This window comes from Lissotriton helveticus, chromosome 11 (genome assembly GCF_964261635.1).
Source record: "Lissotriton helveticus chromosome 11, aLisHel1.1, whole genome shotgun sequence".
Taxonomy (NCBI): domain Eukaryota; kingdom Metazoa; phylum Chordata; class Amphibia; order Caudata; family Salamandridae; genus Lissotriton; species Lissotriton helveticus.
In genome coordinates this window covers 189,642,688-189,659,843 of record NC_136072.1, presented here as the reverse complement: position 1 = coordinate 189,659,843, position 17,156 = coordinate 189,642,688, and the positions used below count along the sequence as shown (strand labels likewise).

Below are 17,156 nucleotides of genomic sequence, written 5' to 3'. Positions count from 1 at the left end.
GTTTGTGTGGCAGGCTGGTACAGATCAATCCGCATAACATGAAGGAGTTGATAGTTTTTCAGGGGGCATCTGTAAGATGCCCTCTGAGTGCATTTTGTAATAAATCCAACGCTGACATCAGTGTGGATTTATTATGCTGAGGAGTTTGACACCAAACTCTTTAGCATTCTGTAAAGCCATTATGGAGCTGTGAAGTTCCTGATGACCAACTCACAGCTCATGTATGCATTATGGCTCCACTGCACATACAATGTTGGTGAATGACACACAGTAGGGGCACATTGCACATCACCTGTGTTAAAGTACACCCTGCTTTAGGGCTGTGAGGCTTGCTAGTTGGATGACTTACCTATGCCACAGGCAGTGGTTGGTGGGCATGGCACACAGCGATGTGTGCCATGCAGACTTACGTTTTCTCTGCACCAAAACACATTCTGCAGTGGCATTGTGTGTGTTTGGTGAGGTGTCCTTGAGGGTTGCACAATACATTTGCAGCCCTTGGAGACCCTCTGGTCACAAGGCCCTCTCTGCCACTGGTACCTTTTACATGGACTTACTTACAGGCGAGTCTGAGGTGTGCCAGTTGTGGAAACAAAGGTACAGTTTTGGGAAAGAACACTCCTTGGGAGCTTCATTGGCACGGTCCCAGTGCACGCAAAGAGCATCCGATATCAGGCAAAAAGTGTGTTGACCATGCAAAAGGGGCACTTTCCTACACCCCCAACCCCCCCCCCCCCCCCCAAAAAAGGTCAGAAGTCCAAATAGTCATCCATGCACATTAATGCAGCAAACATACATTCAAAAGCACAAAAGTGGTGATAGTGCCTTGATTACACATGATTAAGAAGTTATGGGATTTCTAATGCTTTTTGCTCCCGTCGGAATCCAGACTAATTGGGGGGAGAGGTTTTCAGTCAGTTCGCATTTCGGTGAGGAAACTCAAGACGTTTGGAGAAAAAAGGTTCTAAGTGGGCTAAATCTTGTTATGCAGTTACGGTTATTTTATTCCTGCTAATTAAATGGATGGGAAAATAAGTGCAGAGGCAGGAATTCTCAGTTTCTTCATTCAGACATGGCCTTTTGATGGTTGAAGCTTGAAATGAGCACCACCGGATGTGTAGAAGGGTTGCATTCTTAGTTCTATGTTTGGTAATGATTCAGTTGCATATGACAAAGTAGCTTTTAAAAGCAAATGTTCACTGTACAGTGACATGCCCGTTATGATCATTGTAATTAAAAATTCATTGCTTCTAAATTTGTTTTCATTTAGAAAGAGATTGATCTTGACAAACTTGTGAAAGAGGAAGTGAATTTGAGGACTACTGTTCGAGATCTTCGTCAGAAAGTTGAGGAAGCCAAAAGTTCATTATCGGCAAATCGTAGCAGAGGAAAAGTTCTGGATGCCCTGATTCAGCAGAAGAAAACTGGAAAAATTACTGGAATATATGGAAGGCTGGTAATTGTTTCTAAAGAACTATTTCTCTACTCTCTTCCTGGGTTGCACCTTTATCCTTTTCTACTATATTCAATTTGCATCAAATGTCTGCATTCATGTTAATTTAACATTTATTGTAAAAATGTTTTTGATCAGTTTGCAAAAGGTCATTCGTGTTCTATTTGGTAGCAACCTTTTTTCAAGACCTATTATTGGCTCCTAAATGGCTATAATAGATGTTCGAGGCATGTGGGCTGCTAAATTCATATCTTAGCATTAGATCGCCGCCTAGTGTTGGGTCCGGATGATCGCACATTGTTGTCCTGGAAGAGTCTTCGAAGTATCCTGAGATAGGTGGCTCCTCCCCTGGACTACAGTGCGCATGGGCATCGGCTCCATCCCCAGATTGTTTTTTTCTGCCATTGGGTTCGGATGCGGTCTCGACCTCTCTCTGTCGGAACCGAGAAAAACTAACTTTTTAAGGCCAAAAGGCCTTGTTTTCATAGCGTCGGTATTGTTTGCGCACGGTCTCGAGTTCTTCCGTCTCTTGGAGTCGGATTCAGCTGAGTTTTTTCACTCTTCGGACATCGAGGCCTTCTCATCGCGACACGACTGCAACTTTCCAACATGGAGCGGAGTCCGTTTAAGTTCTGTCCGCTCTGTGGGTCCAAATACCCACATATAGATTTGCACCCCGTCTGTAACAAATGCCTTTCACCAGACCATGACGACGGAAAGTGCAAGGCCTGCGCACAATTCAGGTCTAAGAAGACTCTCAAGCTTCGGCGCGCGGTGCGCCTGGAGGCCAGACAAGCGGCCCCGGATCCGGAAAACATTTTCGGCGACCAAGAGGAGGACCAGAGTCATCTCCAAATCTCCCCGCCCGAGACGGAGGTCGAGGCGGATCCGGCATACGACGACGGAGTCGTGGGTCAAGGCCTTGAACACGTCGACGAGGTAGGGGACGTCGAAGAGATTTATGGGGCCGCGGAAGATAGCTCAGGGGACGAGCTATGCCCCGAAGGTTACGAAGATCACGATCGGGTCACGGGATCGCCTGTTGGCCTTACCCAAGACCCCGTACCGCAAGCCACGGCCCCGCCTTCAGGCCCGGCCACGGACACACTTGCTGCGCAGCACGTTTCGAAACCGAAACCTACGGTATCGACAACACCTAAAATGGCCGACCCGAAAACGAAACCGAAACTTATGGACTCGAGCGTCCCTAAAATGGCGGCCGTACCTATGAAAGCTACCGCACCGGCTACTTCATCGACTCCGTCGGCCTCCGGTCCACAGAAGTCGAAGAAATCTGTCGATTCCACAGGGTCAAAGTCGGCGCCAGAGGAGGGATCCTCTAAGAAGGGTGGTCGGCACGGGTCAACCGCTGCGACACCGTCCAAGCACGCCAAAGCCAGCGGCACGGCTCCGGTTCCGACTGGGACTTCGTTAGTCGGACGCGTGGTGGACACGGAGGCGACACAAGCACACGGATCGAAGGCTGGCACATCTGCGCATCGGTCCAAGGACTCTGGGTCGGCGGCGGCAGCATCTTCGTCCAAGACTCAGAAGGGCCAAGACGTCGGATCCGAGGGGAAAGTCAAGCCATCCTCGTCGGCGCAAAAGCCCACTGCAAGTGAAGCGTCCCTCATCGCCTCTTCACTACAGAGAATCAGGGAGAAGGCTGCTGCTACGTCGGCTCCGATGCCATCGCCACACACTCCGGCAAAGCCTGCAAGTAAACTTCTTTTCCTTCTGCCACCAAAAGAGGCGCCGAAGGCCTTTTCAACGAAATCGACGCCAAAGAAGTCGGATTCTTCAACGCCAGGGGCACTTTCAAGTCGGGTACTCGACTCAAAAGAGGATTCTGAGCGTTTTATCGACGCCGACACAGGCAAATTGACCCTTTACAAGAGGAGGATCACTTCAGAGCCAGTGGACTCCTATGTCATCCCCCTGAAGAAGAAAAGGCTTCCTCAAGACGCTTCAAGCCTCATAGAACCTATCCAGCCTCCTCCAAGGAGGAGCCCTACACCCTCACCAGATCACTCTGAGGGTGAGGGATATGATGAGGATGACCAATACACCTTCCCCATCAATGAACCAGATGCACAGCCAGATTCATATGATGACATTGGTGACCAAGGCACCCAAAGTGTGGGGCTAGACCCACAGCCTTTCAGTGCACGTGCATCCCCAACAGAGGACTCTGCAGGTTTTCATGCACTCATTGAGAGGGCAGCTGCTAATCATGATGTGGACATGCATGCTGACCCAGTTGAAGAAGACTTTCTTTTTGACACTTTTTCAGTCTCTGAAAGATCAGTGAAGACGCTGCCTATGCTCAAAGGGGTCCTCAAGCATGCTGCGGACATCTTTAAAGAGCCTACCAGAGCGAGAGTGGTCAATCCACGTATCGAAAAGTACAGACCAGCACCTGCAGACCCTGCATACATTCGGGGACAGTTGCCACTGGACTCTTGTGGTCGCAAATGCCAGGAAACGGGCCAACTCCCAGACGACGGGTGAAGCTCCTCCCCCGGACAAAGAGTCCAAGGTGCTAGAGGCAGGAGGCAAAAGAGTAGCTGCACAAGCTGCCAATTTTTGGCGTATTGCAAATACACAAGCACTCTTAGCACGTTACAATAGGGCGCATTACGACACCCTAGAGCAGATTATACAACACCTGCCTCCGCAGTTTCAAGAGGGCACCAAACTGCTTATAGAGGAGGGAAAACTGATCTCCAACGCAGCCATCAAGTGTGCACTTGACGCCGCAGACACAGCAGCTAGGGCTATCAACACTAGCGTCATGCTAAGACGACAAGCTTGGCTCCGCATATCAGGGTTTAAAACAGATATCCAGACAACCATACTTAATCAGCCAGTCAATCCTGATAGACTGTTTGGTCCAGATGTTGACACCACCCTAGAAAAAATTAAAAAAGACACCGAAACTGCTAAGTCAATGGGGGCCCTACAGTCACAACAGTTTCGTGGCAATAATTTTCGTCGCTCAGGTGCGCGTGGAGTCACCAGAGGACAGATGGGTCAACAATCGCAATTCTCTAGAGGTGGAGCACAATCCTCGTACACCAAACAGAACAAGGGGGGTTACCGAGGAAACAGCACCAGAGGACGCGGCAGAGGGAACAACAACTCCCGCTCCTCTACCCCAAGCAAACAGTGACTCTCTGTCACTACCCCCCGACCACTTGACACCTGTCGGGGGGAGACTGCAGCAGTTCCTGCCCGTCTGGAGAAACATCACCACAGACAGGTGGGTGCGACAACTAGTCCAGTACGGTTATTGTCTAGAGTTGAAATCCACTCCACCCAACATTCCACCAAGGCAAAGGCCTATGTCCGCAGAGCACTTGCACTTATTGCAGCAGGAAGTAGTGGCGATGCTGCAAAAAGGCGCAATCGAGCTCGTGCCAGTGGGACAGGAAGGCACAGGGGTATATTCCCTGTACTTCCTTATTCCAAAGAAGGACGGATCTCTGACCCATTCTAGATCTACGTCCCCTCAACCTGTATATACTGTCAGAACATTTCCATATGCTTACACTGCAACAGATTCTTCCCTTGTTAAACCAAGGGAACTTCTTAGCAACCTTAGATCTCAAGGATGCTTATTTCCACATTCCACTACACCCGTCCCACAGGAAATACCTCAGGTTCACTATCCAAGGCAAGCATTACCAGTTCAAGGTCCTACCCTTCGGAGTCACCACAGCCCCAAGGGTGTTTACCAAGTGTCTGACGACAGTAGCAGCGCACCTCAGGAGGCAGAACATCCATGTCTACCCCTACCTGGACGACTGGCTCGTTCAAGCCAAGTCGGAACAACAGTGCGCCGCGGACATGTCGACTACCATTCACCTCCTTCACAATCTAGGTTTCTCGTTGAACTACCCAAAGTCGCATCTTCAGCCGGCACATGTCCGGCAGTTTCTAGGTGCGACGATCAATACCCTGACGGCCATGGCTCAACCAAACCAAGTCAGGATAGACAGCATGCAGTCTCTAATCCAGAAATTCAGACCACAACACTCGCTTCCAGCGAGAGTGTTCATGCAGTTGATAGGCATGATGGCCTCCTGCATCTTCATAGTCCCTCACGCACGGTTACATATGCGCCCGCTCCAGGAGTGCTTAGCAAATCAGTGGACACAGGCTCAAGGACAATTAACAGACCTAGTGTTGGTTACCAGTCGGGCATACGACTCTCTGCATTGGTGGACTCCACACAACCTTTGCAAGGGCCGACTGTTCCAGGAGCCAGTGCCACAGATTATCCTGACAACGGACGCATCTCTCCAGGGATGGGGAGCTCATCTGCTCACTTGCACAGTGCAGGGACTATGGACGACGCAGCAACAGAAGATGCACATCAATTATCTGGAACTGATGGCAATCTTCATGGCGCTCAAGTCCTTCATTGTACATCTGTGCAACAAGGTAGTGTTAGTCCGGACGGACAACATGACCGCGATGTACTACATTCAAAAGCAGGGGGGCACCCACTCGCCACAGCTGTCTCATCTGGCTCAGGGCATGTGGCGGTGGGCCATTCAGAGGAACATCTTCCTCATGGCAGAACACCTCCCGGGCAAGGACAATCAGATGGCGGATCTGCTCAGCAGATACAGCCATCAAATGCACGAGTGGGAGTTACACCCATCTGTACTCCACCCGTACTTCCAGCAGTGGGGTCATCCGGAGATAGACCTGTTTGCCACAAAAGAAAACGCAAAATGCCAACACTTTGCCGCCAGGTTTCCTCACCCACAGTCGCAGGGGAATGCGATATGGATGAACTGGTCAGGCAAATTTGCGTACGCTTTTCCGCCAGCCCCTCTGATACCGCTGGTGGCAAGAAAGCTAAGGCAGCACTCGATGACTCTCATCCTGGTTGCTCCAACGTGGGCGCGCCAAGCGTGGTACACCACGTTCCTCGAACTCTCAGTGGTGCCGCATCAGAGACTGCGCCTCACGCCCAGACTTTTGACGCAGAACCATGGAGAAATTCAGCATCCAGATCCGCAACAGCTCAACCTGGCGATCTGGCTCCTGAAGTCCTAGAGTTTGGATACCTTAACCTGCCTCCAGAATGCATGAACATCATCAAGGAGGCAAGGAGGCCAACTACCAGAGCATGCTATGCTGCAAAATGGAAGCGCTTTGTCATTTATTGTACAGCCAATGACATCAACCCGCTAGATGCATCTATCCCTAACATCATTTGCTATCTGTTGCATCTTTACAAGTGCAATCTAGCGTACACTTCCATTCGGATACATCTATCCGCCATAGCAGCTTATCTTCAGAACAGGCAGCATCTCTCTGTCTTCAGGGTGCCTGCCATTAAAGCTTTCCTTGAAGGTCTGAAACGAGTCATTCCCCCAAGAACACCACCAGCTCCGGTGTGGAACCTCAATGTGGTCCTCACCAGACTGATGGGACCACCATTTGAGCCACTGCACTCGTGTGAACTCCAGTTCCTAACGTGGAAAGTAGCTTTCCTGATAGCTATTACGTCACTGAGGCGGGTTAGTGAGCTACAAGCGCTCACAATCCAAGAACCTTTCATTCAAATTCATCCAAATAGGGTAGTGCTACGCACTAACCCCAAATTCCTTCCGAAGGTGGTGTCACAGTTTCATCTCAACCAAACTATTGACTTGCCGGCATTCTTCCAAAACCCACAAACGTTGGTGGAAAGAATGCTCCATACCTTAGATGTACGGAGGGCGTTAATGTACTACATAGACAGGACACAACCCTTTAGGAAAACAACACAACTTTTTGTTGCCTTCGCACCACAACACAAAGGCAACCCTATTTCCAAAGCAGGAATAGCCAGGTGGATTGTTAAGTGCATCCAAATCTGTTATCAAAAGGCCAAGCGCACTTTAACGATACCCCCAAGGGCGCACTCCACACGCAAATTGGGGGCATCCATGGCTTTCCTAGGGAACATTCCTTTAGAGGACATTTGCAGAGCAGCCACGTGGGTTACACCACATACCTTTACAAAACACTACTGTGTTGATGTGCATTCCAAGCAGCAAGCTGCTGTAGGGCAGGCTGTTCTCAAGACACTTTTTCAGGTTTCTGCAGCTGGCATGGGCAACCGCCGCTGATGGAGGGACTGCTATGTATTCTATGCTAAGATATGAATTTAGCAGCCCACATGCCTCGAACTGAATATGCTACTTACCAGTATGCATCTGTTCTTGGCATGTAGGGCTGCTAACATTCATATCGCCCACCCTCCTCCCCGGTGCCTGTCGCAGCTGCAGATGTACTATTGTATTCAGTCATTAGCATGGACATCCTTTACACTTTTCACTCCATCTTCTGCCACAATGGCGAAAAACAATCTGGGGATGGAGCCGATGCCCATGCGCACTGTAGTCCAGGGGAGGAGCCACCTATCTCAGGATACTTCGAAGACTCTTCCAGGACAACAATGTGCGATCATCCGGACCCAACACTAGGCGGCGATCTAATGCTAAGATATGAATGTTAGCAGCCCTACATGCCAAGAACAGATGCATACTGGTAAGTAGCATATTCATTACATTTTATCTTAACCGAAAATGGAGGTGACTGCAAACCTGCTCAAGTTTTAGGACTAATTGAACGGAGGTTCTGCTTTCTGTAAACCTAAAAACATTTAAAAGTAGACTTTGTTTACTAATTATTTGACCGTACTGTTTTTATGCCAGCATGGTGCTGTATGTGGACTTCAATAATGAATTCCACTAATGGAAAGAAAGATGAGTAAAGAAAGTACCAGTTCTTCTTTCCTTAGATGGGAAATCTACCCTTTAAACCTCTTAAGAGGGTTGCTCTTGAAGAGATTACTTTGCCTTCAGAAAGCTAAAGGCCCTCCTTGGCATTGCTATTAAAATGGCTTATGTAAAATGAAGTATTTTTCCAGGACTTTCAAGAATAGCAAATGCATATGGACTATTCATCTTTGCTCAAATATTCACTGGGACTTGATGATTCCATCTTGCTGTTGATGATTTTGCAGCCTGAAAACTTACAAGCGTATTAGAGATGTTGTTTGTATGTTGTATGTAAAGACGGCTTTGTTAAAACTGCATATGAAGTGGTGGATCAGGAACTAGGTTTTGCTGATCCAGACGAGTGGAGCAGAGTATAGGGTAGGGTTTTCTTCATAGTCTCTAAGTTTGATACCTTAAACAAATGTAACTATGCCTATTATAGTTTAGCATAAAAGACTGCTATGTGCTTTGCAGCAGACATTGAAACATTCATCTCCTACCACAGCTTACCTTGTATGGAAAAATGCATCCACACTTATATTATTTTTCCTGCTAGTCTCAGGTCTGCCAACTCCTTTTTTTTTTTTTTTTTTTTTTAAACCGGTTTTAATGATGGATCACATAGAAATCACAGAGCTCTATACCCCAGAGACAACTGCCAATTATATAAACATACATGGTGCTTTGCGATCCATCAAATCTTGAACATTGAAAACCATAAAATGAATGCAGTTAACTCCCTTCCCTCCAGCCCGCCCCCCCAACTCCCCTACCCTCCCGGAACCCTCCCCCTGCACGGTTTCAAGCAATGTCAGCAATTTGTGTACACACATCCGTCGGCACAGCGCACTCAAACATCCAGTATCGGGTCCTGATCTGGCGGAGGCTCGAGCCAAATGCCACTGAAGTCAGCCCAGCGCTTCCAGAATTTATAATGTTTCCGAGGGCAGCCCCTGGCCAGAAATATGGGCTTCTCCATCCCCATGCAAAAGTCTAGCCGCCTCTTCCACGCTACCACTGTCGGAGCCCTCGGGTCCTTCCACGCCTGTGCTATGTCTCGTTTGGCAACTGTGAGTCCCAGTAACAATAAATGCCTCTTGCATAGGTTTCCCCCCACTCCATCCAATACATGCAACAGTCCCAAGCGAGGAGTGCGGGGTAGCACCCATCCAAGAACCTCATCTAAGCCATTCCAAACCCCATTCCAGAACTTATGTAGATTACCACAACTCCACACCGTGTGAAAGAAAGTGCCCTCCTCATGTCCACACCTTGTACAGTTTGGGGACGCAATGAGGCCCGCCTGCCACAGCCTCCGCCGAGTGAAATATACCCTGTGCAAGTATTTGAATTGGATCAGCCTAAGGCGGACAGAAATGGCCGCCCCTCTGGGGCCAGCTAGAGCCTCATTCCAGTCCTCCTCTTCCAACGCACCAACATCATCCTCTCAGGTCCCCCTCAACTTCTATAAGTTGGAAGAGCAATGTATAATCAGGGATTGATATATGCGCAATATTTTTTTGGTCTCAATATCTCTCATAAAGACCCGAGCCTCCAGGGGGCTAAATTCTGGGAGAGACGTCAAGCCCTCCAAGTATGGGGCGATGGCATGTCAGAACTGCAAATAATGGAAGAACTGAGTACGGGGCATCTGATACTCTGCACTCAAGTCCTGGAACGACTTGAGCGACGTCCCGACCATGACATCTCCCAGTCTAGAAATCCCGACTTCGTCCCACCCCGTAAATCCCGGAAGGGCCGCCAGGTCAGGAAAACTGCCATTTCGCCAAAGAGGAGTTTCCTCAGTCAGGGTCTGCCACCACCCCATTCGTCGCAGGGCCTGCCTCCAAACATCAAACACTACCTGTGTCACTAACGGCAGTGTCCTACGCTTTTGCGTCGCATATAGCAACGTGTGGGGCTCCATAAGGAACCGCTCCAGCGCATAGGCCGGGTCTCCCCGGTCCCCATACCACCATTCGTTCAATACGAGGAGATGTGAAGCTTGGTAGTAGGAGCGAACATCGGAATTTGCCAAACCCCCACTGTACGTCGATCGGAAGCACGTCCGCAGCGCCACCCGGACCGAACCACCCACCCAGAGGAATTGTCCCAGAACCGAGTCTACTTGACGAAACCAGGAGGGTGAGATAGAATAGGGATGATTTTGCAACTGATAAAGTAGTCGAGGCAGGGCCACCATTTTAAATATGGCCGATCTACCGTAAATTGTCAGTGGCATGTGGGACCATACTTTAATATCCGCCCGGGTGCGCTCCCAACCTGGCGCCACATTGCGTTCCCAGGATACCGCTGGGACCTCGGACAGGAACACCCCGAGGTACTTACTGCCTCCCACTGCGGTCTGCAGGGCTGACGCCCAGTCTCCGACTGCCAGGCCATCCCCCAGCACCCAGAGGGTAGATTTGCGCGGATTGATATAGAGGCCTGATGTCTCGCTGAAAATTTGTAAAATACGCATCAGGCGGGGCCCCTATCTATTGAGCGCCGTCAAGAAGAACAGGACATCGTCCGCATAAAGCGCGACTCTGTCTGACAAACCACGCTCCCACTCAAACCCCTGCATCTGAGCATCTATGCGGACCCACGCAGCCAGCGGCTCCATGTCCAAGGCGAACAGATAGGGCGAAAGGGGGCAGCCCTGCCGGGTTCCCCTCCCTATGGCGAAACTCGGGGACGAGACCCCCGCCACACGAACTGAAGCCGTCAAATCCGTGTACAGCAACCGCACATAGGACACGAAAACGGGCCCCAGATTCAGTCGGGGCAGGAGCGAAAACAAATACGTCCAACTAAGCGAATCAAACGCCCTGTCCATGTCGGCCAGGAAAAGTGCCGCGTGCACCCCGGTGGAGCGAATCGCCGCCACCGCAACGTGAGCCCGCCTAATATTGTGCCGCGTCGCCCGTTTGGGCATGAAGCCCGCTTGATTGGGGTGTATGAGATCAGAGATATATGGCAGCAACAGATTGGCAAACGCTTTGGCCAAGACCTTGGCTTCCAAGTTTAGAAGAGAAATTGGACGGTACGAAGCATGTTGCTCCGGGGGTCGACCAGGTTTGTGAAATACCACCACCTCAGCATGTCGCCAATCTGGAGGTAAGCAGCCCCGCTCCCGAGCCTCTTCCACTACTGCTCTATAGTGGGCTCCAAGTTGTAAGTGAAATTTCCTAAAGAATTTGCTAGGAAAGCCATTGGGGCCCGGGGCCTTGCCAGAATTCAGCTCCCTTAAGGCAACCCCCAACTCATCTTCTGTCAGCGGGAGATCCAGGCGGTCACGAGTCTCATCCGAAACCGCTCGCGGCGGCAGATCAGCTCCGCGGAGATGCACTCAGTAGGGGCATACAGATCGGCATAATACGTCGCAAAGCTCTCCGCCAGCGCTCCAGGTTCTGTAATCAGGGAACCAGAGTTATCTACAACCCTCGGAGGGGTCTGAGCCTGAGTCAGGGCCTGACAAAGTCTATGCAGCATCGTCCCTGATTATCGCCCCATTGGTATATTCGACTGCGGGTCGCCATCCACATCTGTTGTGCCTCATCCAATAACGAGGCGTAAGACTGCTGAGCATACAGCAACTGCCCCACTGTCTGGCCCTCACCTTCTGCACCGCTCCAGGTCCCGAATCTCCGCCTCACCCCCGACCCAAGTCCTCCCTTCGCCTCCTCTTAGCCGCCGCGCACCAAGCAATGTCGATGCCCCTAAACGTGGGCTTCATGGCCTCCCATATCGTCGCCTTGTCCGCTACCGTCCCTACGTTCTCAGCCATATAATGGGCGATGGCCTCCCTCGTGTTCATTTGATAATCTACCAGTTGCAAATGCCATCCGGAGAGGCGCCACCGAAATGACAGCCGCTGCCGGCCCAGACGAACAGTAACGGTCGTTGGGGAGTGGTCCGGCAGTCCCCGCGGCAGTATAGCCGCTGTCTCAATCCGACCCTGAGTTGCGGTAGGGACAAAAATCTAGTCTGGAGAAGGATTTATGGACCGCGGAAAGAAAGGTATACCCCCCCCGGGCCTGTACCTATCGCGTGCACCATCTACCACATCATTCCAGTCACCGCCCACCACTGCCAATACCTCTGGGATGTCCGCCCACACTGCCATTATCTTTTCCACCAGGGACCACTGCAGGTCTGCCAACTCTTGACCTGTACAGCAAACTAGTAGATGGAACAAATGGGAAGTGAGATCTGGCCACCAGCTTCTCTATATTCAGCACTGTTAATTCTGCCTCACTGTGGTCAAGGTGACGTGGTGGAATTTCTTTTTGCGAGGAATGTCCTGCTAAATGCAAATTGAAATCATGGTGGATATGGTAAAGGGGGATGTGCAACGGGCGTTCACAATAAATGTCAATCTGAAAGACACAGTTATAGATTCCTTACCTTGGAATTACCCCCAGGCATCAGACTGGATCCGGAGAAATATTTCTTAGCAGTACCCATGCGTGTCAGTAGGTGGCGTCGGTCGACTCAGCGCTCGTCGTTGTTCACAGGGTTAACGTTGCGGTGCCTACTTAGACGCCGCTCCTGCGCGCTGACGTCAGTTACTTCTTTTTCTACACTAGTCTAGTGCAGATCCAGAGAGAGCTACCCCTTTAGTCACTTTGACCATACTTTTTCGACGTTTTGTCGACTTGTCTTCGACACCTGGTGGGCGAGGGACGTCTCATCGTCGAACCGGCTTGCAAGGCCTGTCACAGGCTGATGTCTGTGACGGATCTGCTCCTTGTGTGCCTGTGGTGTCTAGAGCGCAACCACGACCCCAATTCGTGCACTGTCGGGCAATGAATTCAGTCTTTGCGGGAGTGGTTCTGAAAGCTCTTGGAGGCCCTGCGGTGAGCTCCATAGCGCTCTGTTTTGATCAAGATGAAGGTCTCGAGGCTGCTCGTGGAGCCCCCCACACCTCGTCCCATTTAAAGTATTTGAAGTCCTTGGGTAAATCGAAGCACAAGAAGACGGCGAAGAAGCACTGGCACTCTTTGCCTTCTCCCCGTCGGTCGGCTGATGCGCCGTGGAACCCGGAGTATCGTCGCTCTAAGGCTCCATCTCTGTTGCCTCCTTCAGGGGTGACACCGCACCTCCCCCCGTTTCCGCGAACCAGAATGTATCCTGCCTAACTTTGTACATTTTACGAAGCCCTCCGCCGTATCTTTTGGCATCCAGACTCCGCTGCGTGCTTTCAGTCCCCGCTGAGCTGGTCTGGGGTCCTTGCCCTTTGATGTTAGCAGCTCCGGCCCCAACGGGCCCCGTGGATCCAGGCCTGGATCCTGATCAACGCTGGTCGATCTTACCCGACCTTCCCCAGAGATGATTCTGGCGACTAAGAGCCCGGTGCCCGTCGTGCTCCTGGCCAATGCCGTCCCCATCCTCTCCACCGAAATGAAACCCTGAGCCGGACCAAAGTCGTTAGACGTCGAATCTGACGCCGGAGGGTACTTTTGTTCCCCTATTCATCCCTAGTGTTCCCTATCGCCCAGAAGGTGGTGGTGAGGATTGGGATAGGCTGCTGGACCCTTTGGCAGACAAGTTTGAAGAGCCGGACTGGAGAGAGGGGACCTGCGTGACACCAGTGATCTGGACACTTCTCCAGAACTTGCCATTCTTTCTCCTCCTACCGTGGCGAGAGCGTCCTATGCTGTGGTGAAGTGAAGGGCAGCTGATGCCTTTGGCCTGGAGCTTCCTTTCAGTGGCAGTCAGGAATAATCTCCTGACAGAGGTGCTTCTGCCTGCGCCGAACTCCTCTGAATCCCTTCTGATTTTCAACAAAGCCCTCACTGACGCCCTTCTGGGCACCTGGTCCAAACCCTGCACAGGGGCTCTTGTGGAAAGGACGATTCTCATCCAGGGGATACTAATCAATAGTCATAATCTATGAATAATCCCCGTCCATGTGCGGGATCCCGGAGCATATCATATATCATATTCATCTTTATTTAGGCACAACTTGGCCAGAAAAGATTTGCAAAACGATACATTCATAGAATACATATCATGAACCGTTTTTGATAGTGAATAAACATGGTTAAAAAATACAGTGCTAATGAGGGATAAACATTTTGATTAAAAGTTACAGAACTAATCCTAGGGAGGCACTTAGACGGGGAACTGGGAGATAAAAAAGTCGTATATATACAATAAAATAAGCCTATCTATCAGTCTAACGTTAAACATACAGAATAAGAAACACCTAAAAACAAGTTTAGACAAATAGGGTTACAGTGTGGATTGGATCATGTGAAGATTTTCCTTATAATTTTAAGCCTTTATTCATACGTACAAAGTAGATAGAGAGCAGAAATCTACTGACACTGAATACTATTGTTCTAGTCGTATCAGATTTAATGATTCTCAATGCCTCCTTACATGATCTTATGCCCAAAAGAATGCATAGGGGTTTGATCCACTTTCTTCTAGCCTTCACACAGAAGAGAAGGATATGCTGGTCGTCCTCTTTGAAATTTCCTTGGCACATGGTGCAGATTTCGCTAGTCATTTGGTCATCTCTGGCCCTCCTGGACCAGCATGCCAAGGTTGAATTGGTCACAAGATTGCCATACCTTAGTTTCATAAATGTTTTGGCTAGGGAGGGTTCGACTTCATCAAGGAAGTTCTCAAAACTGGGCTCAAAACTGGGCTCATCCTTGAAGGTCAAGAAGTTATTTGTTAAAGTGCCGCCTCTATTTTCATTGGTCATCGTACTTTTAATGAAGCCCCAGAAAGCGAGCTTCACCAGATTTTTTGAATTATACGGTAAAGATTCCGGATTGTCCCAAAACTGGGGCAAGCCTATTTTGGTGAACCATAATGAACATGTTTTAACCATAAGTTAGATTTTAATACGTCAAGACACATTACTACTTTTAACCCATTCCTATAGTCTAGCAATTCTGGTGTTAGCCAAAGTCTCACCCAAAAATGAGGGGCCGCAAGCTAGTGTAGTGGTCTGTTCTTTTAACATTTAGGTCCAGCAATAGTGGTACTAAAGGAGTGCCTTTTGGAGCCCTTACAAGACTTCTCAGAAATTTGTTCTCACTAATTGAGAAAGCATTATTGGCCATGGGCCCCCAAATTTCCGCGCCTTCCAATGCTGCGGACTGAACCTTGAACTTAAATATCTCTAACGCTGGTGACACAGCTTTACTGGTACTTGCACCATGCTTTTTTAGAATCGGTATAGTATTCTGTGTAAATATTAGCTTACTCTTCTCTATTTGGGGCTTCCATGTGAATTTAGAATCAATGGAGACCCCCAGATAAAATAAATTTTGGACCGATTCTAATTTCTGGCCATTTAATGTTAGACAACCTTTTTGTGATTTGTAGGGATTTAGGGCCATGCATTTAGTTTTCTTTGTATTTATTGCCAATCCCTTTTGGTTACAATAGCCATAGAACGAATGGAGGAGTGCGTGTAAACCTCTCTTGGTTTGGGAAATTAGGAGGCACGTTGTAGGTGAACCGATGGGAGTTTCCTTCACTACAGGTGAGCCCAGCAATACCACCATGTTCTGGGTATTTACAAACTTTACAAACGATCTCTAAACCACAATTAGGTGGATTATTTTGAACTGAATTTAGGATCAGCTATTTTTCTTTCTTTTTGACATAGTGACTGCAGGAATCTCCTAAGAAACCCCCCCCCTCCCATGGGGCAAGTCAACCTTATTACAGGATAAGACGTCTTCTTGAGTCCTCCCAGCACTCAAACACTACTATTGAGCACTGGGTCATATACTATTATCATAATCCAGCATATGATTTAAAATAGTTATTGACCAAATACATATCTTGTGATTAGTCATTAAATTTGTGCTTTTCCCAATTTTTATGTTATACCCAGGTCCCTGGACCGACATAGTGGCGAGTAATAGGATTACTCCCACGGAGTGGCACTACCAAACCAGTTGCTAAGATTGGAGCCCCCTTTTGGTCCTGACGAATGCCGTGTACCCATATGGACAGTAGGCAGAAACATGTTGACCTTTTTTTTAAAAATCTCACAGCGGTGACGGGAAGATAATGTCCTTATTTCACCGCACATCTGATTTTAATACCACACGGTCTCCCTTTTGAATAAAGGATTTATGGGGGCACTGTGTTGGCCTTTTAATTCACTTTCTTTTCTTGGGCCCCCACTCACTTAGAAGTGCATCCCTGTCGCCAGGTGCATGCCCGCCCTCCATCAAACGCGGTTTTTGGAGGGCGAGGACTGGCAGATGATGAAGCATGACTCCGGGTGGAGTGTGATGCCAGTCCATCACTTTTTGTGAGATGCCCAACTACCTTTAGGGCACTCCACTTTTTGTATTTTGGTCTTAATCTGGAATGGTCTCTACTGTGTTTACTACATTACAATAGTCCAACCTGCTGAGGATGGTACACCTAACCACTTGGGCACGAGTATGGATAGGTAGGAGAGGCAAAACTTTCCTAAAGGATCGAAGAATGGCAAAGCAGCAGGCGGACGTCTTTTGCACATGCGTCTCCATACTAAGCCTTTGGTCCATCATGACCCCAAGATTGCGGACTGATTTCACAGGTCTTACTTTGGACCCACTTTCTGGGGGCCAAAAGTAGTCTGGGAATGGCCGGGAGATCTTAGTTCCGGCACTAAAGAGCACCTCCGTCTTCCCAGCATTAAATTGGAGGGAGTTGTCCTTTAGCCACCGAGACGTGACACGCAGGCAGTTGTTGAACATCTCCACAGATGTAGATTCCTCCCCTTCTAAGAAGAGGATCAACTGCGTGTCATCAGCATAGTTGACAATCCTGATATTAAAGCTTTTAATCAGAGAGATCAACGGTCTAAGATACAGATTAAAAAGAATCGGGCTAATTGCCGAGCCCTGGGGTACCCCATGTGATATTAATGAAAAGGCTGACTGAAAAGG

At 49.2% G+C, this 17,156-nt stretch overlaps 1 protein-coding gene across 2 annotated transcripts in view; it reads left to right on the top strand.

The window, feature by feature from the left end:
* SMC4 (structural maintenance of chromosomes 4) overlaps positions 1 to 17,156 on the top strand; it is a 630,932-nt gene that overhangs the window by 216,214 nt on the left and 397,562 nt on the right. For both annotated transcript variants that reach the window (XM_078666858.1, XM_078666857.1), the window contains one exon: positions 1,271 to 1,456. In XM_078666858.1, coding sequence (XP_078522984.1) covers positions 1,271 to 1,456 — 186 coding nt within the window. The remainder of the gene's footprint in view (positions 1 to 1,270; positions 1,457 to 17,156) is intronic.